The sequence below is a fragment of the Mauremys reevesii genome, linkage group 8, assembly GCF_016161935.1.
Source record: "Mauremys reevesii isolate NIE-2019 linkage group 8, ASM1616193v1, whole genome shotgun sequence".
In the NCBI taxonomy this organism is placed as follows: domain Eukaryota; kingdom Metazoa; phylum Chordata; order Testudines; family Geoemydidae; genus Mauremys; species Mauremys reevesii.
Window position 1 is genome coordinate 467735 of NC_052630.1, and position 14605 is coordinate 482339.

The window sequence follows — 14605 nt, forward strand, 5'->3', positions numbered from 1 at the left end:
AAACAACATCCGTTTCCCGCCTCGGCCGCTGCCGCCCGCGAGCGCCCCTCCCCCCGCCTGGCCGCTCAGCTCCCGCCGGCAGCGGGCGAGGGACGCGGACAAACCTGCGGGCAGCGCGGGGGCTCGGAGCCGCGGAGCGGGTTCACTTTCAGCCCTTGCTCCAGCTGTGTCCCTTTGATCCCCGCGCACGGTCGGTGTGGAGCCGCTCCGAGTCCCCACCCCGGGGTGCGGGTGCGCAGGGACGGGGCAGTAACCCCGAGCCCCAGCCCAGCCGCAGGAGTCAGCGCCCTCCCCTCAGTTACACACATTGCACTGAAGCAACTTTTAACTTTTTCCTTTAAAAAAAGTTCATCCGGGCCAGGGCCGCTGTCCCTGCAGAGCCCCAGCGGTGCTGATGCCTAAGCCGCGTTCTCCTCCGCGGGTGTGCACGCTCCCCCCAGTGCGGGGGGGGGAGCTCTGCAGTTTCCAGAATGTATATGCAACCCTAGTTCTCTTCAATCAGATTCAGATCCAGGTCGCTAAAGTCTTGCTGGGAAAAAGTCCTCTGGCTGCCCAGGTGCCAGCTTCGGTTCCTTGCCTCATCTTCCTCTTCCTCACTCAGCACTTGGCCATAGCTGCTGATGGGACTGCATGGGGCTGAAGGGGCTTGGGGGTTGCAAGCCAAGAAGCATGATGGAGCACTGCCTTCCTCAGACTTGTCTAAGAAACAGAGGCCTCCTCCTGAGAACTGCTTCTGTCAAACAAACAAGAACGATTAGGAAGCTAGAACAAAGTCCTTCCAACAGTGCTAGCAAGGAGGATGAATATGCCAGTGTTGTGAGATTTCTCTAGCATGACACCAAGAAAGGCTCCAGCCCCTAATTTCTCTGCTGCTTGGACTGATACGGAACAGGAGCAGTCTGCAAGGTGTGCAGTTATATGGTCCTGACAATCTTCCCTCTTCCCAGTCTGCAGTGATAGCACAGATACAGATTTACATAAAGCCTGCAGCACCTCTCTTCATCTTCACCTGTTGGGAGCAACTTCTATATACAGAAGAGGACCTGCCATTTACACAGGACAGAGAATTTCATCTGTAGTTACCTGTGTAGGCTGAACATTAACAAGGATACAAACCCTTCTGACTAGACCATGAACATTTGTTTACCTTTCATGGTATATTCAACAGCCTAAAACTGTGTTTTTCTTCTGACTTTTTTCTAACATTTGAAGTGTCAAGTCCTACCTTTTTACTTTGGGGAATTTTGGCATGTTTTTTCTTAGGACCTAGCAGATTCTCCATCATTGCAGTCTTTACGTCAAGACTGGATATCTTTCCAAGATGCTAATAGCTCAAACAGAAATTCTGGGCTTAATGCATTTATTGGGTGAAGTTCTTTGGTCTGTATTGTTCAGGAGATCTGACTGAATGATAGTAATAGTTCCTTCCTGCCTTAAAAATCTACAAAAAAACAAACAACCCCCTCTCCAAAAAACCCTGGCTCCCCCTTCTTGCCCTACTCCTTCCATCCTACCTGGTTCATCTTGTAGAAGTTGAGTGAGGGACGGTGCCACTTTGCATCCTCATCATGGCACCGCTTGAGGTCATTCTTCTTTGTGTCTAGATCACATGGCTGTGACTGGCTGTGTGGGAGGCCATGCTGGTGCCTGAGCAGTTCTGGTGTGGAGGAGGCAGAGCTCTGTGCAGAGGGCAGGAACCGAACAGGTGATAAGGAGAAGTGACGTTGCAAGGGGAAGGGCTGCAAGGTCTTCTCACTCTCCCACAACATGCTGACTATAGATTCCCGGGATAGGGACAGACTGAAAAAAGGGGGGCTACTGCCACCACCACCTTGGACACACTGAAGAGATGCACCTGGAGCTTGGTCAAACCTGAGACTGCAGGCTCCATGGTCTGGGATCGGGGGCTGCTCTTCCAAAGCACCTTCTCCACTGCTGCCCCGATGCTTGATAGGAGTCCACACTTTGGAGCCAAGGGGCCTACAGAGGGGATGCCAGTGGAAGAAATTCTCAGGCACTGAGGGTGAGCAGCAGTGCCTTTTGGTGGGGACCATAGAAGCCTTCCCCAAGGTGAGCGGGTCCGTGGCTAGTGTTTTGGGTGGAAGGCTGTTCTTAGGGCAGCAGTCTTGGCTGCAAGGAGACAGACTCAAGCCGGAGTGGTGGCAACTGAAACCTGTGCTGTCCTGAAGGTGTATCCTGGGACAGGAGATCAGGTCCCACCAGGAAGCCCTCTCTGCAAGAGACACCACAAAAGAGGGAGAGATTTAACAGCATGGCCTCTGCCTCACCAGCTGTCCCACAGTCCTGGATGAGGGACCAGTGCCACAACACCCTATCCAGTAACTTCTGACACCCTCCAAATAACCTTTAATTGGGGAGTGGGCACTGCATGCACCTGGCAGAGAAGGGCTTGCCCCAACAAAGTCCATTTCTGACCACTGGGCTTTATAGTTTGATTCCCTTTATTCTGTGTCTATGGTAGTTCCCAGTTCCACACAAGATGAGCACAGGCAGTCCTGACTGACTCACCATCTGGCCCCACTGCTGTCATTACTGGATACCCGTGAGAAGTTGTAGCTCTTTTAATCTTTATTTCCAAACACAGATCCCAATTTGTCTTCCATAACTGAAAGCCCCTTGAACACAGCTTCCCTCTAATCAGACTGGCAAGGGGACAACACATGGGGGTAGGTGGAATAGCAAAGAATATTCTGTTAAAGGAGTGATGTACACTGGAGGAGCAAAGCAGGTGGGAACAAAGGGACTGGTAAGCCTCCCCTGCTCCCTAATGTTGATATGCTGAAACCATGGAGAGACAAGCCTGGGCCAGACACTCTGCTCTGACAGAAGGTGTGGACTGGGGAAAAAGCAAACGGACATCCTGCCTGGAAGTTTGGAATTGGAGGGAAAGTTGCAGCCACCTCCTCCACAATTGACATCTCTAAGTTTGAAGAACTCAGTAATGAAAATGGTGTGCTGAGCAACTGTGAGCAAGAACAAGTCCTAGAACATCAAAATAAACCAAAGTGTAGCAGGTTCCACAGTTACTGACCAGTCCCTACAAACATCCCCAATTCACAAAGCCTTGACAGGGCAACACTGCTTCAATCTAGAGCAAGATTTCTATCTGAGCATTGTTCTTTCCCCACCAGCCTGCTTAACTGTTGAAAATCTTCACTGAATGCCAATGATACCAAACCCTATACCAGTAGGTTTGCCAACTTTGGTTGGAAAAATCCTGGAGATTTCATCACATGACAATCTTTAATTAAAGATTAATCTTTAATTCCAGGAGACTCCAGGACAATCCTAGAGGGTTGCCTAACCTAGCTGAACAACATTCAGCCCTTAGACAGATATGGGTGAGGAAAGATGAGAGTTCACTGTGGGGGCTGCCTGTCTGAGAACTACAGGAGCCTTCCTGAAGGGCTGGCACACAGCAATCTGTGCCGCTGCATATGCAGTAGAGAGACAGTTAATGCCAGAAATAATTGAGAATAAGTCTGATGCCATGAAAAGGCCAGAACAAAAACATGCTGAGGCAAAGAGAAGTAGACCAAGACAGACAGCTTCTGAAACAGAGAATAGAGCTTTCAGACAAGAGACACAGGGAGGAGAATCTCAGAACCCTGGGCCCCAGAAGATACTCAAGCACACTTTGAACATACAGATGTCCAGTGAGAACCACTCCATACAGTAAAGCACTGTCAGGGCTGGAACCATAGACAGGAGTAATATCTGGATCACTGGGCTATGCAGGCCCAACTTGTGTGACCAAGCCAATGTTATAACTGACATCAACAGTATCGCCTCGCTGGAATGGATCGTTTCCCTCTTTCCCATGATCAGTGATGTTACAAGCACCTAGAGGAGAACTGCTGCCAGGCAAGAAACTATTTAAAATGGGGACTGGAGGCAGTTCCATTGAGAATGTGAAAAACTTAGTACCAGAGAAATACTCTTCCCTCTGAGGAGGTTCCCTCATGATTGAGAAACAGCTCTTTACTCCCCTAGAGAAAAGCTCTGTAAGCTGCTCAGGAGTCAGGATACTTTTAACTAGTTTGATACACACATATCACCGTTGAAGGTTTTGTCTTGCTAGTTCATCAATCTAATCCTGTTCTAACATTCTCTCCAAGCCCAGCAATTAGCCAGCTAATAGCAGCCACTAATACTGATCTTTAAAATGCTGGTTGGGCATTTTGTCCCTTCCCCTCCCTGCATCTGTTACTAGTCTTACCCTGCATTCTCCTTTAGCAGGGACTGCATCTTGCTGCGTGTGTGGTTGGCACAGTGTGGGCACTTCCATGCCACAACAATAAAACTACATCTGATACTACAGGGATGGGAACCAGTGCAAAATCCTAAAACTGATATGGCCAGAAAAGGGCAACAATAAAGGGATTCAATTTACTAGTTTTATTTAAACAAATTTCCTCTCTTGTTACTAAAATAACCAGAGATGATTAAAAATGTTTTAAAAATATAGCTCATACATCACTCTTTGGGGACAATGAAAAGTCAGTTTCACTCTCAGATACTTGATGCTGCAATGTTTGGTTTAGTTTTGCCGAAGATAATTGTTCCCACTGGCACTATAAAAGTAAGATCATGGAAACACTCCTATTGGCTTGATCTCTGCTAAGAGCTTGCTTTTGCTGGGAGGTTCAAGTAGAAAATTCTAAAACAAAAATGAAATCAGAGGAGAGAAGTGTGATGTGGACACAGAAGGTAGAAGTCCATCCAAACACTTACCGGACGCAAGCTGGAGGGGGCTGCCAAAGTGAGCCACGTCTGTGTGGTCAGGCAAAGGCTATGGAGGGAAACACATGGAATCACCACATCACAGGAAAGACCAAGACTCCTCTCTCAACAAAATAATTTTCCTTTTGTTGATATTCCCCCCTTCTTGTCAACTGTTGGGAACAGGCCACTTCCACCTTGATTGAATTGGCCCCGTTAGCACTGACCCCCCACTTGGTAAGGCAACTCCCATCTTTTCATGTGCTGTAATATATATACCTGCCTACTGTATTTTTCACTCCATGCATCTGATGAAGTGGGTTTTAGCCCACGAAAGCTTATGCCCAAATAAATTTGTTAGCCTCTAACGTGCCACCAGGACGCCTCGTTGTTTTTGCTGATGCAGACTAACGTGGCTACCCCTCTGAAACAGGTCTCTCTCTTCAGTTAACTTCTGTTAGGCATCCATCAGCACTTTGGGTATAATCAGTCACACTTTTCTCCTCTTGTTCATGTCTCACATTCCTCTGCAAGTAGGGCTGGCACAGCAAAGAGGGAAAAACACTTTAAAATATAGGAGAATAACTGAAAAAACAAAAAATCAGCAGGGGTCCTTGGGGGCAGATGTGTGTGTGTGGAGATGGGACAGGCACTCCACCCAGAGCATCTAAAGGGCAGGTCTGGGGGTGTTAGGAGGGATGCACCCAAGTCAGGGGCCCTTGAGGAAAGGTGCATGTGTTGGCTCAGGAGATACACTCAAGGCAGAGAGCCTCAGGAGAAGGGGTTGGGAGAAGACGCTTGGTTTTGTTTAAAAGTTTCTAGACCGTAAGGCTGTGAAGAAAGCCTTCCAAACACAACTGAATTATGGGCTGACAATTGGATTGGGCCCAAGTCTGCCACCAGCAGTTGACAGATCTGAATTTAGTGATGGGTTAATTCTGAAGCACAACAGCAGATTATGTTTCAATGCCATTAACTATTTCACTACTAATCACTTTAGCAGAAACATCTTGTGATGCTGGATGCAGTGGCGAATCTGAGGCACTTACAATCATCACATCAGTGGGGCCCAAGGCATAGACAAATGGTTGGCCATATAAAATTGATGGTGGGAAGTATGTGTAAGAAGTGTGCTGTTCTGTGTCATGAAACCCTGCCATCCCACCCTCCCTCCTCATGGTCTGTGTCTCAGCCTAGTCAGCAACTGAGCTAGCACCTTCTCCTCTTCTTTCTCCTGTTACTGATCCGCAGGCAGGATAAAAATTGATGTTTTTCCCTCCACTTAAAGTATTTATATTAAATACATTTTCTTTTTAAAAATAAAACCTGTTTAAAATTAAATTTGAAACCATGGCAACTTTAAGGCCTAAACTCCCTACATTCAATTAAAATCACTTAAATGAAAAATATGCTGCAAAAGGGAGCCCTCCTCAAATTTTAATGAGTCAAAGGGTGTTACTACTTTAATTATACACAGAATCAGCAGAAAAACGTTAACTTTTGAGGTCAACTCAAGCTTTATAAATATGTCACAACATCATGAGCTGCATTAAGTATCTATATTATTGTCAGTCTTTACAATGGAAGGAATGCTAGTAGTCACATTTTTTCCAAATGGAAGTACTTTCCGTTTCTGTTGTGCAGAAAAGCTTTTGCCTTAATTACTTTTGGTTTCAGTTTAGGTAGCAGATGGAGAGACTTCATTTTGACTAGATCGTTCAAAGTTGAGAAACCAAATGGAAGTTGAAAAGGCAGGAAAGCTTGTTTTCCTCTTCCAATCTATGAATAAAAACCAGGTGGGAAAGGAGATCTACTCATTTAAAAAAGTTGAAGGATATGGGGCCAGATTGTCAGAGGTATTTAGGCACCTGAAGATGGAGACAGGTACTTTTGGGTGCCTAAGCAGATTGGGTAACAAATTCCCATGGATTTCAATGGAGTTAGGCACCTAATCCCACTATGTACTTTTCTGCACCTTCAGGCAGGCACCTAAATACTTTTGAGAATCTGGTCTGTGGTGACTAGAAACAATCTGTTAGCTCACTAACTACAGTTAATACTTCCTTTGTTTAATATATTTAGAACATACTGCTGTAACGTGTTTTGATAAACTTACTTTTTTGTCTCCAGCACATTTAAAATGGTTTAATTTAGCAAATAAAAACAATTTTTAAATGCTGTTTTGAGAATGTTTAATTAAATTCCAATTTCCATCCCAATAGTACTTGACACAAATCACACGTAGAAAGTCATCTAGTAAATAAGAAATGTGTCACTCTCCATTTTCTAACACTCTTAAACTGGGGGACACAGACTGTATTCTGGAGGGGAGCCATGAGAAGCTTTAGGAAAAAAATACAGCATGCATTTTACCCACACCAATGAATAACTGGTAAAGTTGATTCCTCCAGATCAGGGGTTCTCAAACAGTGGGTCGGAACCTCAAAGTGGGTCCCAACCCCATTCTAATGGGGTCACCAAGGCTGGTGTAGGCCCTGGGCCCCAGCAAGTCTGAAGCCCAAACCCAAGCACCACCACCCAGGGCTCAAGCCCAAGCACCACCGCTCAGGGCTGAGGTTATATGCCCCCCACCCAGGACAGAAGCCCTTGGACTTCAGCTTTGCTCCCCACCCCACCCCTGCCTGGGGCAGCCTTTGGTCCCCCCTGTGGGGTCATGTAGTAATTTTTGTTGTCAGAAGGGGGTCACAGTGCAATGAAGTTTGAGAAACACTGCTCCAGACATATCAGATCTTCAGAAGGTGCTGTGCATTTTGATAGATTTCTGTTAAGATTGCATAGCATTATATAAAGTCGTTGCTAATCTGTACGTTAATCCGTTTACTACAACATGTTATGCACATCTAATTGTAAGTATCTACCACAATCGCGGTTTTGCTTTTGCTCTTATTATCATAGAATCATAGAATATCAGGGTTGGAAGGGACCTCAGGAGGTACCTAGTCCAACCCCCTGCTCAAAGCAGGACCAATCCCCAACTAAATCATCCCAGCCAGGGCTTTGTCAAGCCTGACCTTAAAAACCTCTAAGGCTATGGCTACACTTGCACTTCAAAGCGCTGCCGTGGCAGCGCTTTAAAGCGCTAAGTGTAATCAAAGCGCCAGCGCTGGGAGAGAGCTCTCCCAGCGCTGTCCGTACTCCACCTCCCTGTGGGGAATAACGTACAGCGCTGGGAGCGCGGCTCCCAGCGCTGGGGCTTTGACCACACTGGCGCTTTGCAGCGCCGCAATTTGCAGCGCTGGAGAGGGTGTGTTTTCACACCCTGCTGCAGCGCTGCAAATTTGCAAGTGTAGCCATGGCCTTAGGAAGGAGATTCCACCACCTCCCTAGGGAACCCATTCCAGTGCTTCACCACCCTCCTAGTGAAAAAGTTTTTCCTAATATCCAACCTAGACCTCCCACACTGCAACTTGAGACCATTGCTTCTTGTTCTGTCATCTGGTACCACTGAGAACAGACTAGATCCATCCTCTTTGGAACCCCCTTTCAGGTAGTTGAAAGAAGCTATCAAATCCCCCCTAATTCTTCTCTTCTGCAGACTAAACAATCCCAGTTCCCTCAGCCTCTCCTCATAAGTCATGTGCTCCAGCCCCCTAATCATTTTGTTGCCCGCAGCTGGACTCTTTCCAATTTTTTTATTACTATGGATTGTTGGCTCATTCGTGCAACAGAAAAAAAAAACTCAAGTGAAAAACAAAAGAGCCTGTTTGAATCAATGCCTTACTGTTTTTAATATTTAGTGAGAGTTGCATGTTGATTTTTTTATCAGTATATGACTTGTGTGGAGGGGAGAGTGTAAACTACTACAGACACAAAAAAGGGGGGTATGATCAAATACATTTGAGAACAACTGTTCTAACATAATAAAAAATGTACAAATTAAGAATCCAAATGAATGTATGTTGATCTATATAATAGCTTATATAAAGGTGTATAGATATAGTGTATCCTCATGGTTGGCAGAAAGTAGTATTAAATTTAGCATGAAGTTTATATTGAGTTGCAATTCTACATATTTCAATGGTTATATCAACCAATGCAAATGAACTGCTCTTTAGAAAAATAATTAAAAGTACAAATGCAAAACATAATTAAAATCAATTATTTAAAGTTTCCTGCTTGCTGACTTAAATCATTAATAAAATCGGTGATTTAAATCACTGATTTAAGTCAAGTCATCCTACTGATCACCAATGGCTGTTTCAGTGCTGGTTCAACACAGGATGCAAAACAGGGAAGCTCAGGAGGAGGAGCAGGGACAGGGTATGAGGAGAGAGAAGATTTGCTAATGTAAATCTTAGGTTCATGACTGGACAAGTAGGGAGGAGCTACCACACAATTTCCCTTTGGAAAATTACTTTGGAACCTGCAGCAAGGTAAGGTCTGGGAGCAAAACTGAGATTTGATGATGCAGGAGAAGGGTCAAGAACTTCAAGCCTTCCTTAGTCCCAAACACATTTTCAAGTTCACTACCCAAACAGAGTGAAATTCAAAATAGCAACTTCTGCTTCCTTCCCCAGACAGGAAGAAGAGCTCTGTGTAGCTCAAAAGTTTGTACCTTTCACCAACAGAAGTTGGTCCAACAAAAAGGTATTCCCTCACCTACCTTCTCTCTCAAATAGCAACCTGTCAGTTTCAACATGCTGCTATTGCAATGCTCAAGCAACTCATGCATTACTCCAGTGCTTCTGCCTCTCTTCTCTCATGCCCACATCCCCCTCACCCTTCAGGAGCAGAGATCCAAAGCTGGCACCAGAGTTATGCACAGAGGCCAATGATCCCAAAGGAGAGACTGGGGGTTTAAGTAGCAGAGATTCCTCCCCACCCCCAAACAAAAATAAAAGTTTTCTCTGGGCATAAGACCACAGGTGAGATTTCAGGCATAATTAATTTGTTTTGGTTAATATTTTGGGGGTTGGGAGAGGAGACAAAAACCAGGCTTATTACAAAAAAGTAACATGCTGAACTATGGAAAATCATAGAAATGTAGGACTGGAAGGGACCTCAACAGGTCATCTAGTTCAGTCCTTAAGCATTATCTAGACCAGTGTTTCTCAACCTTTTTGATACCATGAATTGGCTTGCTGTCTTCCTAAACTGTGTCAGGGAGATCGCAGGGACCGGGGCCAGTCCATGGACTGGTTGTTGAGAAACACTGATCTAGACCATTCCTGGCAGATGTTTGTCTAACCTGTTCTTAAAAGCCTCCAATTACAAAGATTCCACAACCTCCCTAGGTCGTTTGTTCCAGTGCTTTTCACTCTTACAACTTGGAATTTTTTCCTAATGTCTAACCTAAATCTCTTTTGCTGCAATTTAAGCCCATTGCTTCTTGTCCTGTTCTCAGTAGTTAAGGAGAACAATTTATCACCCTCCTCTTTTATCACCCTTTTTACATACTTGAAGATTGTTATCATGTCTTCCCTCAGTCTTCCCTTCTCCAGACTAAACAAACCCAATTTTTTTCAATCTCCCCTCACAGGTCATGTTTTCTAGACCTTTGATCATTTTTATTTCTCTTCTCTGAACTTTCTCCAATTTGTCCACATCTTTCCTGAAATGCGGCGCTCAAAACAGGACACAATACTCCAGCTGAAGCCTTATCAGTGCGGAGTAGAGTGGAAGAATTACTTTGTGTCTTGCTTACAACAGTCCTGCTAATACAGAGGAAGATACTTTCTCCTCATAACAACTTGCCTTTCATCCTAAGGGATCCCAAAGACCTCTACAAAAGAGAAAAAGATTAACGCCTCCCAAGGCTTGCTGCCCACACAGCAGATACGCAGCCACTTCCATGGCAGGGACAACAGCCTCAATAAGAGCGCAATCAGCACTGCACAAGAGTTTAGGGCTGAAGTGAACTGGAATGCTGAATCCCACCAAAACTGCATTCAGAATTTAGAGGACAGAATGTCAATACCTGAGCTGGGGCCACAGGTTAAGCTCTCAAATGCTTGGGGCTGTTTAGTGACCACAGGTCACACAGGCTCCAATTTTACAGCCAGCCTGAAAGCTGACAAATCTTGCAGCACAGCGCCCACTGACACCACACTGGGAACTTGGTTCAGTACAGATGCAAAATGTGGACCCCTCCTCCCCACAATTAAAAATAATCTTGATACCATTTCCAACATGGACTAAACCTGCAAGGTTGAGGCAGAGAAACATCTTACCAGGCTGACGTTGAAGGATGTGCATTTCAGCTCTTCCAGACTCTGTTTCTGCAGTCGCTCTGCAATCATGACTCCTGGAGGCCTGGCATCAACACCAGCTTAGTGCCCCCAGCTCCTACCTCCTGCTATCTTTCCTCCTCCTTCAGCAAGTCCAGTCTTGTTCAAGGGCCATCATGCTGCTACTGTACCTACTGAACTACCATCTTCATCCCTGGCTAGACACCTCTCACTCCATCCCCACCGATCCTGTAACACAAACAGGCATGTTAGCAACATCAGGCACAGCCCCAAGGTCAGAGAACCTGCCTGCGCACCCCAGGCTTGCTACTTAGAGCCGAGAGAGAAAATACTGGTGCTCTAAGTCTCCTTGAATGAAACTAAACCTCAGACAGCCTGAAACAAGCTACTGATACTTATTTGAGCCACAGAATCACCTCACCCAGAATCATAGCCCTCCCAGGCCCAGAATACACTAGCTCATCACCATCCCATAAGGATCTGTTTCATCACTTTGGGGGCTCAGACAATTTAGGTTTTTGTTTGCCTTACTGAGCTCAAGCTACTTCCATCACCCTATCCAATGTAAGCTTCTTTCCTTCAGCCCCCACATCCCAGGCACATTTCATGAGCCCAACCTCTACAGCTAGCCCTCATCTTCCTCCCGTAATCCCAGGACCAAGCACGTTGTAAATCGAGCTTCTGGTTTCTGCACCAACCAACTGAACCATTCTCCCTCCTTAACAGTTGGAGTATCATCTCCAGCAACTTTGGTAAACAAGCTCCCTACCCCAAGCATAGGGCAGCAGGTGGAATCCGCAATCTTATTGTGACCCAATAAACATTCTGCCCTTTCAGTAATGAAAATAACTAATGGCCAGGTTGCACAGTGCTGTGGCTGCAGCTACAGCATAGGGCTCCTGAGGTCTAGCCCCAGTTCTGACACAGGCTCCTTGTATTATCTTGGGCAAGTCATGTCAGCTCTTTGTGCCTCAGACAGCCCCAAACATGCCTAAGGGAAACTTAATCCACTAACATTAGTAAAGCACATTAAGCTCCTCTGGCAGCTGTCATTAAAGAGTGCAACGCATTATTTATACCAGGGGTTCTTAGCCTTTTTCTTCCTGAGGCCCCCCGAACAGGCTATAAAAACTCCACAGCCCACCTGTGCCACAACAACTGTTTTCTGCAAAGTCAGGGCTGCCATTAGGGGGTAGCAAGGAGGGCGATTGCCTGGGGCCCCATGCCACAGGGGCACCACAAAGCTAAGTTGCTCAGGCTTCAGCTTCAGCCCATGGTGGTGGGGCTCAGGGGGGCTTTGGCTTTCTGCCCTGGGCCCTAGAAAGTCTGATTCCAGCCATGCTTGGACGACACCCTGAAACCTGCTCACAGCTCTGCAGGGGCCCTTGGACCCCTGGTTGAGAACCACTGATTTATACGATTTAATCTCATCAGGGTGCAAACTCCAGGATCCACATGGGGCACAGCCACCAACAGGCAGCAGCACCTCAGTTACTACCAGAAGCCAGATGCAGCGCTCCTTGCAGCTTCGGTCAGTGACCACCACCAAGAGCAGGCTGACTTGGGTTTAAGGCGTCTCTCTGTGAACACTTAGTGTCTCAGAGGAGGAAGCCAACAGCACCTACCTTCTTTCCCACACACAACATGCAGTAGCAAGAGGGAATTGATCTGCCTAACCTAGTGCAAGCTACAGCAGGAAGCACACACCAAGGCCGCGAGCAGAGAACTCTCCAAAGCAGAAAGCAAAACCAAACAGCCAACCTAACCCTATGGGCCTTTTTGCTGCTCCCTAATAAAAGTAGCCCAATGGCTCTCATCCCTTTGCCACCTGCATCAGCCGTCCTGGCAGTGGGCATCTCCCATTCTCAGACTAAACCCTTTCAAGTCAACTCACGCCCCCCGCCCCCAGCATCCACGACACTGCTGGGACCAGTCAAACCTCAACCCAGAGAAACAATGTGCTCACCCCTGCGCCACTCCGAACATGTCAAGTGCCAGCTGATCCCACAGGTCCTATGAGCAGAAAGAGGGACAAAGGCTCACAGGCTACAGTGCCAGGCACCCTAGTGATGAGGAGAGGTCTCTCTGCAGGGGCTGAGAAAATCAAACACAGACACTGAAGCAGAGCAAGGTCACCCCATGTCAGCGCCCATCCAGCTCCAGTCATTCTGCCACAATAGCAATACCAGACCAGCACAGAAGGTGCCAGCCTCAGGCCCCCTTCCCCGCTCCGACCCCAGAGCAGCACTAGGGGACATCAGCCCAGTCTTCCCCTGCTGCCCCAGGGTGGGCTCTGATACTTGTATCTGAAAGTGGCAGGAGGCTGCTAGCTGAGGCGGTGGGGGGGGACAGGGGGCTGCCAGTTGGGGGGGCCCAGCTGGGGCAGGGAGCTGTCAGCTGGGGGGGCAGCTGGGGGCCCGGAGGAGGCGGGGGCTGTCAGCCGGGGGCGCAGCTGGGGCCCGGAGGAGGCGGGGGCTGTCAGCCGGGGGCGCAGCTGGGGGCCCGGAGGAGGCGGGGGCTGTCAGCCGGGGCGCAGCTGGGGCCCGGAGGAGGCGGGGGCTGTCAGCCGGGGGCGCAGCTGGGGGCCCGGCGGCGGCGGGGGCTGTCAGCCGGGGGCGCAGCTGGGGGCCCGGAGGAGGCGGGGGCTGTCAGCCGGGGCGCAGCTGGGGGCCCGGAGGAGGCGGGGGCTGTCAGCCGGGGGCGCAGCTGGGGCCCGGAGGAGGCGGGGGTGTCACCGAGGCCAGGGCGCCCCGCCGCCCCGGTGGTTCCCGGCTATGGGACCGGACAGGCGGCCCCGCGCCACAGACCGAGGGGTCCAGCCCGGGACCCGCCGCGCCGGGCGGCTCCGCTCCGAGCCAGCGCCGGGCTCGCCCCGCGCCCGAGCCGGAGACACCAACCGGGGTCCGGCGCGGCCCCACCTCGGGGCTCCCCGCGCACCCGGCTCCAGCACAGCCCCGGCACCTCCCCCTTCGGACTGTGCCATGCAGCAAAGGACGACGGGAAATGTAGTCTGGGGGGGGGCATCCGAGCGTCCCCTGCCGACCCCTCGTGCCTTCCCGCACCAGCGTCACCCCTCCCCCAGCCTTGCCCCCCAAGTCCCCACCCCCATAACCAGCCCCTTCCCCCGAGGGCCAACATTCCCCTCTAAGCCCCCAGGGGGGAGGTGGGGTCTCGGCTGCCCCATCCAGCTTGGGGTGGGAGGCAGGCAGCAGGAGAGCCCCCTTAACACACGGTAGCCAGCACTCAGCCCCCCCGGGCTGTTGTCAGGGCAGGATGCGGGAACCACCACCCGTTCCCATGGTGGGGTCACTGGCAGGGCAGTGACCTTACAGCAGGACCCAAGAAGGGAGTGGAGTTTTCCCTCTAGCCCAGAGCTGCACAGGACACACCCTCTTTGCCCAGGTTCCACCTGCCCTGGAGGATTTCCAAGCCTCGGAGCCCTTTCCCAATGCTGAAGGAAAGTGCTAGATGGTAACTAGAGCATAGCCTGGCCAGAGGCTCCTGTCTAGCTCATCATATTCAATTGTGGAGGGGTTGGATGGTGCAGATCTCCAGGGACCTGTTCATGGTTAGTATTTAATCATCTTCACCTCCAACCAATGGCAAGAAAGGCAGCAACAACCCCTACGGCAACATTAACCCTTTGGCGAGGT

The 14605-nt window shown here is 48.9% G+C and overlaps 1 protein-coding gene across 4 annotated transcripts; it reads right to left on the minus strand.

Moving 5' to 3' along the window:
• Positions 1–7: 7 nt before the first annotated feature.
• Positions 8–13920, minus strand: FAM53C (family with sequence similarity 53 member C). Of its 4 annotated transcripts, none has more exons than XM_039485833.1 (6): positions 13850–13920; positions 12919–12965; positions 10935–11180; positions 4756–4813; positions 1515–2233; positions 9–733 (listed from the first exon to the last, which is right to left on the minus strand). In XM_039485833.1, the coding sequence occupies exons 3-6, from the start codon at positions 11001–11003 to the stop codon at positions 485–487; spliced, it is 1095 nt and encodes a 364-aa protein (XP_039341767.1). In that variant the 5' UTR covers positions 11004–11180; positions 12919–12965; positions 13850–13920; the 3' UTR covers positions 9–484. The 4 variants fall into 4 exon arrangements, 3 of the variants coding, with proteins under 3 accessions (XP_039341768.1, XP_039341767.1, XP_039341766.1); XM_039485832.1 differs by having other exon boundaries at positions 12919–13046; positions 13850–13918; XM_039485834.1 differs by lacking the exon at positions 13850–13920 and having other exon boundaries at positions 8–730; positions 12919–13236.
• Between the last annotated feature and the right edge of the window lie 685 nt (positions 13921–14605).

What these genes read in the sequence shown, in the direction of transcription:
- FAM53C (XM_039485833.1), bottom strand. Translation starts at nt 11,003, where the DNA reads ATGATTGCAGAGCGACTGCAGAAACAGAGTCTGGAAGAGCTGAAATGC. An exon ending in CATCCTTCAACGTCAGCCTG is followed by an intron (nt 4,814 to 10,934) that starts GTAAGATGTTTC and finishes TTCCCTCCATAG; the next exon opens with CCTTTGCCTGACCACACAGA. An exon ending in CCCCCTCCAGCTTGCGTCCG is followed by an intron (nt 2,234 to 4,755) that starts GTAAGTGTTTGG and finishes TGTCTCTTGCAG; the next exon opens with AGAGGGCTTCCTGGTGGGAC.